Source organism: Periplaneta americana, chromosome 4 (genome assembly GCF_040183065.1).
Source record: "Periplaneta americana isolate PAMFEO1 chromosome 4, P.americana_PAMFEO1_priV1, whole genome shotgun sequence".
Lineage (NCBI taxonomy): Eukaryota > Metazoa > Arthropoda > Insecta > Blattodea > Blattidae > Periplaneta > Periplaneta americana.
Genome location: NC_091120.1, coordinates 168860365 through 168872398, shown reverse-complemented (window position 1 = coordinate 168872398; position 12034 = coordinate 168860365). Strand labels below are relative to the sequence as shown.

The 12034-nt window shown below is 36.6% G+C and overlaps 1 protein-coding gene across 7 annotated transcripts in view; it reads left to right on the top strand.

The window, feature by feature from the left end:
- kmr (kramer) overlaps positions 1-12034 on the top strand; it is a 1522801-nt gene that overhangs the window by 35520 nt on the left and 1475247 nt on the right. For all 7 annotated transcript variants that reach the window (XM_069824286.1, XM_069824284.1, XM_069824281.1 and 4 more), the window contains exon 2: positions 9780-10525. In XM_069824286.1, coding sequence (XP_069680387.1) covers positions 10236-10525 — 290 coding nt within the window. In that variant the 5' untranslated portion in view covers positions 9780-10235. The remainder of the gene's footprint in view (positions 1-9779; positions 10526-12034) is intronic.

Here is a 12034-nt window from a genome sequence, read left to right as displayed (position 1 = left end):
AGTGTCGTAGCAATAACAGATGAAAAAGGACATATGTGCATTAAATTATACGAGTATGTAACATATTTTTCAATACCTCTGATTGAGGTTCTGGCTGATATGTACATCTATTACATGGCAGTACATCTCACTTGACGATATGTGTCGCAGGAAGAACGATTGTTTGTATACATCTGAAGTCTGATTAGTGTAATATGTTACTAGTCGTCGTCATCGATGTATGCAATGGAGGGGGAAAAGACCTGGCCACTTTACTCCATTATAGCCTGGTTTAGTTGCCTTATTAGTGATGTATTATTGATGTCACGATGTTCAACAGTTCGGACAGTTTACTAAACAACAACAATATTTTTCACATATCAAAGTGTATTCAAAGTATTTTTTTAATTCATTAGTTTTCCAAAATATAAAAACCATCTTCTCGCTTTAAGACGTTTTGGTAAGATTTCTCATATGTATAAAATAAAGAATGAGAAAATTAGAGAAATTATGAATGTACTGTACATGAAACGATATTAGATTATATCCATAACTAACAATTATTGAGAAGCAGTGGCGAGTAGTGATATTTTTTGTATGCAGGATATGAGATTGACGACTGATGACCACGACAGAAACTAATATTAATAATAATATAATAAAAAGGTAAAGGTATCCCCGCAACATGCCATGAAGGCATTTGGGGGGCATAGAGGTAGAGCCCCATGCTTTCCATGACCTCGGCACTAGAATGAGGTGGTGTGGTCGGCACCACGCTCTGACCGCCTTTTACCCCCGGGAAAGACCCGGTACTCAATTTTATAGGAGGCTGAGTGAACCTCGGGGCCGTTCTGAAAGTTTGGCAACGAGAAAAAATCCATAATAGTAACAGTAATAATAATAATAATAATAATAATAATAATAATAATAATAATAGAGCATGCAAAATAAATACAAGTAGACCTATGTTAATAGTCCTTGACTCACCATTCTGAAACTGGCATTTTATTAGTAGTAAAGTTCGATTCTCTTCCCCTTTTTAGTTGCGAAGATGGCTCCTAAGCCATTGTACTGCCCGATATTTACCGATGTTCCATCGTACGTTTACGCAATTAATTTCTTGCTACAGTTAAATTCTTCTAAATGATAAAATACAACTTCAGATATTCTTTCGGCTGTCCTGTCATCTGAAAGTCCTGTTAATTCTTGTATTTATTATAGCTTATTTCATTTATTTTTATGTAATTTTGTTTTTTATTCGTTTTATATTTTTCATTATATCATTTTAAATTATTTATTATTTCGTTTATTCTATTCTTTTAAAATGACGAACTGCATTTAAAGAGGCTATAAGGGTGCTTGAAAATTCTTATTGTAGTCTCTGACAGAGTCTCAATCACCCAGAAAGAAGGGTCGTGGTATTAGGATACGCGGTCATATTCTCATATGCGGTTAAACTCAAGCCATACTCCTCCCTTCACACTCTCTTCTGTCCACTAATTTCAATGCTAGAAAAACCGTTTGCTGTAAGATATTTGGATGGTTCCTTGGAAATTATTTCTGAGCTGTGCAGTAGCGACAACTCACGACAGAAAGTGGAAGCTTAAAGAAAATTAATACGTTGCGACGTATTGAATATCAAAATCTGTAATTAAAATGTTTTCGCAGGAGTTAACATATATTTTGTATCCTCAGAGGCACGAAATTAAACTGTAGGATCATCCTCATATCCTTCATGGAGTAATCAGCGTATAGATTATGCAGTATGGACACTTCGCGTCGGTACCTTTGATGTAGCAGGACTGATTTCAATGACCTTCAAACTAGTTTGAGCGTGAGATTCTGCTTTCTCCCAGGAGTTGGCACTAACATCACACAAGCTAGCAGTTGACACAGCGGAAATATAACACATACATTAATACATCTAGCTACTTTAATTAATACGTAAGGTACTCTGTTATCGAGCAGGTACAGAATTATTTCAAGATGCACAGGATTATGGCCTCCCTCATGTCGACTGATTCTTTACATTGTTTCTTTTGGGGTTACTGTAAAAAATTGTTTGTCAAACATCCTACAACAATAGAAGAATTAAGGAATCTAGCTACGTTATGTACTCAAATAAAATAAATTGTACCGATGAAATAATAAATCCGTCATTAACTGTAATGTCTAGACTCCAGAGTTCCTTTATAATGAGAGTTGAGACGTCGACTCCAACAACAATTAAAATATGTAATGATTTGATAGCACTGAAAATGGAAAAGCAAAACTATGAGAAGTAAAACCATATACCTATATTATATTGTATAGGTCTACAAATATTAAACGAATTTGATACATCATTTTATAATGTATTATATTATTTTATAATATAATTTTTATATATGAAATATAAAAAATTATTATTAGTCTACAACTAGTTTGTCACTGATAAATAAGGAAAAGCTGTTAACTTGAATTTATTTGAAGCAAAGCGTTACTGGATTATGCAATAAGGTAGGCGATGTTTGGATCCTGTGTCTCAACTCTATTCTCAATTATTATCTTAGCGTTTGCTCGATTACACTACAGTCCATGAGGATTTACTTGTCTAGTCCCTTTTAGAAAGAGAGAGAATGCTCACCATCTCTCTCTACCCTCATTTATGATGGTCGACACTCCTTCAAACGACCGCGAGTTACCAGTGGCGGCATTCTCTTCCTCTTCAAATTCTGACTCCACTCTGCCAGAAAGTTCGTCCGTGTCGTCTAAATTGATTACGAACGAATAATAAATTTCCATCTACAAGTCCATCCTTCGCCCAATAAAATTTTTCAACTTTTTCTACGTGTTCACAGGCCTTCCTGCAATTTTCTTTCGTCACTTTTGCAAGTGCGCTCATTTTTAACCTGTTACACACGTTTTTTAAGAGTCCTGTTCGGGCGTTTCTTTCCTGGAGTTCGCAGCACACTTCCACTTCCGCTTTCTAGCGCTTCCTTTTGTTTTTTTGTTTTTTTTTTTTTTTGTTTTTTTGTTTGTTTTTTTTTTTGTTTGTTTTTTTTTTTTTTTTCTATTTTAATCCTGTTAACACCACGCGATGATATATGTGTCGCTGCAGTAGTTCTTTCGATAAAACTCGGCACAGATATTGTTTGTTTTCCGAATTTGAGTGCCTCATATTCTCCAGTAAAGAATTTATGTGCATTAATAACCATGTTCATACCGTCCGACTTCAAGGCTTTCCCGCGTTTTCCCATATTGCCTACCATTATTATTAAATACAAGAGCACAACACTTATTACAATATTTAAGATAACAGTGAAACCATGTATCTCCGAAAACATTTTAATTTGTGAATTATATTATATTAAATTGATACAACAAGATACAAACTCGTCCACACCTGTGGAATAACGATCAGCGCGTCTGGCCGTGAAACCAGGTGGCCCGGATTCGAATCCCGGTCGGGTCAAGTTACCTGGTTGAGGTTTTTTCCGAGGTTTTCCCTCAACCCAATACGAGCAAATGCTGGGTAACTTTCGGTGGTGGACCCCGGACTCATTTCACCGGCATTATCACTTTCATTTCATTCAGACGCTAAATAACCTGAGATGTTGATACAGCGTCGTAAAATAACCCAATAAAAAAGATACAAACTCACGTCAGTATTCACAAAATACAGTACTACTAACTAATGAACTCGGACAACCCCGAGACGCCACTGAGAGATCCACTAATTGGGTTTGCAGAAGTGTGAAGGGAGATGGGAGAAGAAAGGGAATTCCAAGAATTGTACAAAAGGAAACCTCTTGCCCGTCACATCTGGTGGCAGTCGATAGACAAGGACCTCAGACAAGGACAGTAGAAATCACGCCAACTTAATCCTCATGCACTGTAACCTCTAGCGCTTGAAAGTTGAACTAAACGCCGGCGCACAGAGAAACAAAACACAGGCAAATTCGCTCAGTGTCCATTCTTTGTAATCCCTATTCGCTGGAGTAATCGCCACTGTTGAGAAGACGTAATCGAGTAGACTACACTAGTAAGAAGGAAACGCCAATATAGGAAGATTTGTATGTTGTAAACAAGAATTCTTTGTCTTTGGCATACCCTTGCTCCCCACGGACTAAAAATTCAGTGACGTTGCTTCAGTATACGTTGTAATGATTCAGGCTTTTAATCCTCCAGTTCATCATTGTGCCAGTGTCATAACAGCTTATCGCAGACACTGTATAACCTTGAGAGTTGAAAAGAGCAATTAAGCTTGGCAGTAAATACATAATAAATAATTTATGAGAGTGATAGTTTGTACGACCAAGAGCGTTACCCAACTAAAAGGTCGTTTTGAAGCCTCTATTAAAAGTCTGAAATATGGCGGTGGCCGATGAAACAAGCGACAAGCATTTAGAGATAAACACAAACACGGCCACAGAGATCAGGGTCTATGACCTGTTTGTACATTGATGCGATTCGCTCTCCAACACACAACAATGCTCACATTGTAAATACTCATTCCGGCGTGCCAAAAGCGGAAACGCATCAAATTCGGATTCAAGCTCAACAGTAACATCCGCATATTCAGAGAATATTTGTGTAGTCTAAATATTTATGACCATATTCAGTCCGGTTTAATTAATTGATCTATAACATTCCACAGTTGTACCCATCCGAGAAGATGTCGAACAAAATAGTTGATAAAAGGCATCCTTGTTGTACTTCTCTCCGTATTTCGCTTCCTTCAGACATTTCTTCCCCTATCCGCACTTTTACTGGTTGTTTCATATAAAGATTACTGAACAGCCTCCTTTCTTTCCAATCCAAACCTATTTTCTTCAGGATCCCCATCAGTTTGTTCCAATCCACTCTGTCAAACGCCTTTTGTAAATCCACAAATACTATGTAGCCTACACTTCTTTATTCTTCTCGAAATATTTTTCTCCAATTGTTCGTAGTAGTCCATTTGCATCCCTCGTACCTTCCCTTCCTGAAGCCAAACTGCTCTTCTTCCAACTGTTCTGACAAAGCATAAATGTCAACACCTGTGGAGTAACGGTTAGCCCGGGTTCGATTCTCAGTCGGGGCAAGTTACCTGGTTGAGGTTTTTTCCGGGGTTTTCCCTCAAACCAATATGAGCAAATGCTGGGTAACTTTCGGTAAGAAAAAAGCGTCGTAAAATAACCTACTAAAATAAAAAGCATAAATATTAATACGAAATTAACAGTTCATTTAACAGTGAATTAGACTGTATTTTTTGCCTAATATCAATTAATAAATTGTTATTAACGCAGAATATATTTTTTTCACGACAAATTAAATTTGTTGCGAAATTTAAAAGTAATCGTTATAAATATTACATTTTGGTGATCGTTTCTTGTGATGTTTGTCGTTGCGAATGTGTGTTTGTGAAGTGATCTGTAATTGCTCTGTAACTATTTATAATGAATAACTTCTTAATAAAGAAAACAGTCTAAAATCAAATTGCAATAGTAGCCTAGTAGTAGAGGGGATAAAACTAATACCTCATGTTCATCATCGCTGCAAGGATCGACGAACGGTGAACAAAGCGGTGAAAGGAAGAGTTAGTACATAAGGGCCATAGTTTTCAACCATCTTAATCTAAGCAATTTCCATGAGTGTTATATGAAAATTCAGACGATATTATTTTCTGTAAAATATGTAAGATATTTTTTTTAGAAACAGTAATTAAAGTTTTCTCGGACTTTTAGAGTTCTGTCCCCTAACCCTTGAATATTTCAAAGTAGCTGGCGCCTGTAGTTACATTCATAGCATAACTACTGTTCTCGACTTTATCTTCGTGTAGCTATTGTAAATAGAAATGGGGTAATTGTGAACGAACATATCACGATTCTTGAAGTAAACGAATTGAAGGTTTTTTTTTAAGTACCATAGTCCAAAAAGTGAAAATTTAAGATATTAAGCATATGGTGAGCGTATTGCGGAGTCTATCTGTGCCGGAGTGTATTGCGGGCAGCATCAGCTCGAGGCCGCTAAGGGGTAAGATGCTCGTGGTAGAAGGTAGAGTTCAAATAAAAATGATCCAATCCCTGCAAGCGATTGCTAGCTTCGTTCTACCAACACCTCCCCCCAGAGCAGTCATTGGCCCTAGCCCTCCCACATATCACTTGCACAGAGGTCTTGTTTCGTCTTTCTACTCCACAGATTCCTGGAACGGACCACAGTTGTCAGTGGAAGAAAAAACATCATAAGCCTTTGTTATAGGAGTGGGAATTTTCAGGGGTTTCGTAAAACAATCATAGGCCAAAGACTTTTTTGTGGAAACAGTCATTGTCCAACCAGGACGATGGTAGCATTTACAAATATCCCATTCATATCATCTTGAAACATTTATCCATACAATTTTAAACTGTAGCAGATTGGCAATATTGCTTCTTACACATGCGGCAAAAGCCACCTCAGAAAAAAATGCTTTAGCAAGTGTTGTTTTAGTTATGGAGTCATCTTTAGGTACAGAAGTAACCCCATGGAAGAAATATAAGCAATGAAAAGAAAATAAACAGAATATAATAATAAAAAATCAGATTAAAGGAGAGAGATACTTGAGCCACAATAGAGTATTTTTCTCTTAAAACAACCACAGTTATCTACATTTACATTATGTATTTCTACGATGCAATTTTAAGTTATAAATGTACTTCATCCTTCCCAAGTTTCTATACATCACCTTAAGAAATGGCATGGTGAATTTCATACTTGAAGTGTCAACAACACCCATGCCAGATAGTTTTTTGTTTTTCCTGAAAATGTATGTTTTTGGACTATGATTGTTTTAAAAAACCATTCAATTGAATCGATTCCTATGAAGTTTATCGATCGCCTCCTCGATTTTCTCGCTATAAATCATTTTCTGCAATGAATCTTCAGAGTCAGGTTACTTCATCGTTCTATGTCAGCTGGATAGGAGACGATCACTTTTGATTGCTGGTTGTGGGGAACGATGTTATGAGGGGAGCGAAGTAAAGTGATATTACGTGCGCTGCGGTTTTGCGACATATGGTGGCTCTTAGAGAAACTTGTTAAAGATGAGCTGTTTCATTAATCGTATGGGTAGTGATTGGAATCTTTCGGTGAATTGAAAGTACGGAAAGAGGTATCATGAAATTTGAAAATCGATGACTTTGAACACCGAGGACACGTCACAAAATGTTATCAATATTCTTACAATATTATTAAATTAGAGAGAACATGGAATTTATTAACATTATAGCTCACTCGATTGTTTTCATTCAATGGATGGTAGAGGTAGGGTGACCAGATTCACATCGATAAAAAAGAGGGCTCAAAGCTTCAAAAAGGAGAACATTGTTCGAAAAAGAGGACAGAAAATATATACTTAGATTTAGGCTTAGGCCTATATAAAGCCTATACTTTAAATTACGTCAATATGTATTTTATTACAAAATATTTACAGTACAGATTTTGGTTTAGATCATACTTAAAAGTGTGTTAATATCTATTTTTTTTACAAAATAATTATGATAAAGTTTAATAATAATAATAATAATAATAATAATAATAATAATAATAATAATTATTATTATTATTATTATTATTTATTTATTTATTTATTTATTTACTTATATTTAATGTGCTGTACAACAACCAGAGGCCAATTACAGTTCAGCACAAACAATATAACAAAAACATTAGCAATAATTTACAATAAAAGTAAAAAGAAATAATTAAATTAATGGGAATTAATTAAAATGATAATTACAAATGAAATAATGGAATCATAAATGAAGAATGGACTCATATAAAATAGTATTACAAAGATATACAAGATTATAATACAACGACAATAATGACAATGAATAGACGGGATAAAATAATAGTAGTAATAATAATAATAATAATAATAATAATAATAATAATAATAATAATAATAATAATAATAATAATAGTGATAATGATTTTACACTTAGCTAAATATGAAAGTCAAGAGAACTATAATATTAAAGAGGACAGAAAATATCTATTTAGATTTAGACTTAGGCCTATATTATACTTAAAACGATGCCAATATCTATTTTATTACAGCATACTTATGATGAAACTTATTGATATAAAATTATTTTATAGTTAGCTACATATGAAAGCAACGACCATAACAAGTAGGAGCAAAGAGAGTTATGATCGTTGGCAAGGAGTATATTCCGTCGATGCTGCTGCCATCTACAGTTAAATTACTTGTAAAAGGTGTCAGATCAGATCATTTCAAAATATCAGGCGTACAAGTTACGAAATGGAGGACGTTTCTTGATTTTTAAAAATTCGCCCGGACCCCGGACAAAAGCCTAATAAAGAGAACATGTCCGGACAAAAGAGGACGTCTGGTCACCCTAGGTAGAGTGCTAATGAACATAGAGAAATACATTCTCTTCACGCTGGGGAACTTTGAAATAAATTTAAAAAAATGTTGAAAAAACTCAATTTCGCGAGAGTTTTTCGATAATCGATAACCTCCTTTCGATAGTGGTAGAGTCATAACTGATATCCTGAAATGATAAAATAATGATGCAATTTATTGATAATTATAAAATGATACACCGCCTCATTCTAGTGCCGAGGTCATGGAAAACATGGGGCTCTACCTCCATGCCCCCCCAAGTGCCTTCATGGCATGTGACGGGGATACCTTTACCTTTTTTTATAAAATGGTAATTAATTTTATACATACTCGTATTTTGTATAGACGTAATTGCATTTTCTTAATTTTTGGTTGAGTGGAAGGGAAGACCTCAGAGCCTTAACTGTGTCAGGTAAAATAAATTATTATTATTATTATTATTATTATTATTATTATTATTATTATTATTATTATTATTATTGCAATGACCAACAATTGATGAAGCCTATATTTTTTAATGAATAGTATCGCTATTGTGTCACATCATGTTAGAATTTTAAAGTCAGAACAGCTCCGCAGACCACCTTACTCTTGTTCCCTTCAAAAGCAAATTTATCATTTTCGTACCATACCAGTATATTTATACTTTAAAATTGAATTAAGATTCGGCACTTTGATCCTATGTTATGAATTAGGGTGGTCCCTGGCTGGGTTACAGGCGCCCCTGCCATTTCATCTCGCGCTCTTCATCTGGTGAGTAATAAACAATTTGTCTTGTTATGCCTTAACTTAACGTTTCTTAGACTGTGGTCCGCGGACACCTGTGGTTCTCGAGTCTGCCCTTGTGGTCCTTCAAAAAAGACAGTAGAAAAAATAAAATTCAAACGAATTGCGTATCACACTACAGCTTAAAATCTCAGAGTTTAGAAATGACACATGACAATCGAATTTCACATTTTCTCTCAGTACTGACATTTTATGAAATTTATTACCCTAACCGTCTATTGACTTCCCACTCTTCTCTCAGCAACAAAAGAAGGATTGAAAGCACTATACACATGGTGTTTCTCGCCATCTTTTCCCTGTACATCTGGTGCCGCGCCTGTAACCCAGCCAGGGACCACCCGAATTCATAACATAGGATCAAAGTGCCGAATCTTAATTCAATTTTAAAGTATAAGTATACTGGTGAGGTACGAAAATGATAAATTTGCTTTTGAAGGGAACAAGAGTAAGGTGGTCTGCGGAACTGTTCTGACTTTAAAAAGTGGTGCCCACTTCAAAAAAGTTTGAGAAACGCTGCCTTCATTCATTCTCAACATGTTTAAAATTATCATAAAATAAGGACGAAACAAGCTATAGGGTCAAATCCTTGAAGACAAAGTAAATTTTTTGGTGGTGTTGATAATGATGATTGTCTTCTGCTTAGGGTGCTATCTAACCAACTACATAAACAGATTTGCATGAAGGTGCTTCAGACGTGTTCTGGTCAAGGAGTCATGTGAGAACTGAATTACATCACATCTTTTCAATCCCATTTAAAAGGTCACTCTTTTCTAACCCTCTATGAAAACATATAATGAGCATACATTATCCCGATATCTCCCGCGAAGGCAGTTGGCTTGGCTGCGCTGTGAGTGGGCCGCAAGAAGAGCCTTCACATGTTAATCGAGTGAAGCGAACTGCAGTTTTTGTGCGTGTGTCTGCGTTTCATCATAGCTGAGAAAGGGAATAAATCCGAAGTGAATCATCGTGTGAAGCTGCTCCGTCTCATTCTTAGTGATTTGACAATTCCCTTTAGATCCGTGCAGAGGTGCATTGAGCGGGAACCTTGCAAAGGGTTCATCCAACAGTTTGATTCCCTTGTAATACACAATAAAGCAACATGCCACCTACGGCGCCGAGTCAGGGCAGCGCTGCGGCTAACCGGCGAGCAGTCCGCTGGAGGAAGAGGTCCGGACGTGGACGCGGCCACAACCACGGCGAGACGCTGCTAGCGACAGCTAGTGGCGGTACCAGGAAGCGCAACCCTTCGAGGGGACTGCTGTGCACGCGACGGTGGGCGAGCTGTTTGGGATGTTCCTCCCGGCACCTTTACGACCCTCTTGGGGAGGTGCCAGTCAACCCCATCTCCAAGTACAGATTTGATGCAATCCGCCCCGCAGCGCTCAGAAGGTAATGCTGCATAACTGTTTAAGGGGAAGAGCATGGCCGTCAGATTAAGTCGCAGTGTCCTCATTTCTGTGCTTTAAGTACGAGATTGCATGTACTGTATTAGTCATCGTATGCATGTATACTTACATCTTCTGCACTAAATCTTTAAATTAGAATTAAGGAGTTCTGAAAATAACTAGGTATTTTATTGATATTTTCCATAGGGGAGAGCCGGGTAGTATCGGACATCGGGTAATATCGGACAGTGAGTTTCTTTCATCTACCACACGATGATAGTACAGGGACATCATTTTATTTTTACTAACATTTTTAATATTAACCTGTCTATACCTTTAGAGAACCGGAAACACCGCTTGCTCCCCCCTCCAAGACTGGAGTTCGATGATACTGGCGTAAAACACAAATCACTCTACTAGGTATAGGAAGGAAGAAAAGTAGTTCATCCATTTACGTAAACTAGGAAATATCGCGATTTTGAGTTTGATAATTTTCATTAGGTTTTTCTTTAATCAAAGTACAGTACTGTATTAAGAATAAGTGCTTTTACTCACGAAGTGAGTTATCCATGCGAACGTATTCATTATGCAGTGTATATTATACTGTCTACAGCACATTAGCGTACAATATAGAGAAAGAAGTTAAATTGAAAAATAATCATAATATGAATATTTAAACACAATTTTGAAAATGGTGGCCGTTCATTTCGATACAGGCTTCAGTTCTTTTGTGCATATTATCGCACTATAGACTATTGCATCTAATTCCAATTGCCAGTTTCGTCCTTCATACTAGTAACTCATGTTGAAATAATTCTGTACCTACTCTACGTACTGTGAATTCAATCTTCACTTCTGCCCGACCCGAAAATATAAAATTACTCAGACATGCTATCTACTGTCCGTCCAAGTGGTTATGCCGCAGGATTGTAGAAAGGGAGGAAATCACGCGACAGTTAATTACTTAACGAGGCCCTTTTATTTAAGTTAAATTAAACAGCTGTATAATATTACGTAAACTTCCAATTCCTAAGAGAAATTAATGTTTTCAGAAAAGAGCTAAGACAGCCCAGCTATTACAGAGGGGCGAGCAGAAGCAGGTGGGGGAAATCGGGATGCGACGTAGGCAAACGGACAGTATCTGTGCGAAAATATGATTCAATATTGAAAGCTCTTTCGTCACTGGAAAACGCGAACATATTTCTGGAATGTACTATACTCAGTAACTCAGTACTGCTTACTATCTGCGGTCTTGGTTCTGTGTGGAGTTGGAACTTCCTTAGTAGAAGGGGTGGGAGTGAAGTACATTCAAAAACTCAGGTACAATAAAAATTGAAGTAAAAATAAAATGATGTCCCTGTACCTGATTGACATGGTTACGTTTCTGTGATGTCGCATAGAGAAACGTAACCATGTCATTCAGGTACTACTATATGGTGGTAGATGAAAGAAACGCACTGTCCGATATTACCCGATGTCCGATACTACCCGACTCTCCCCTAAATATTATGCA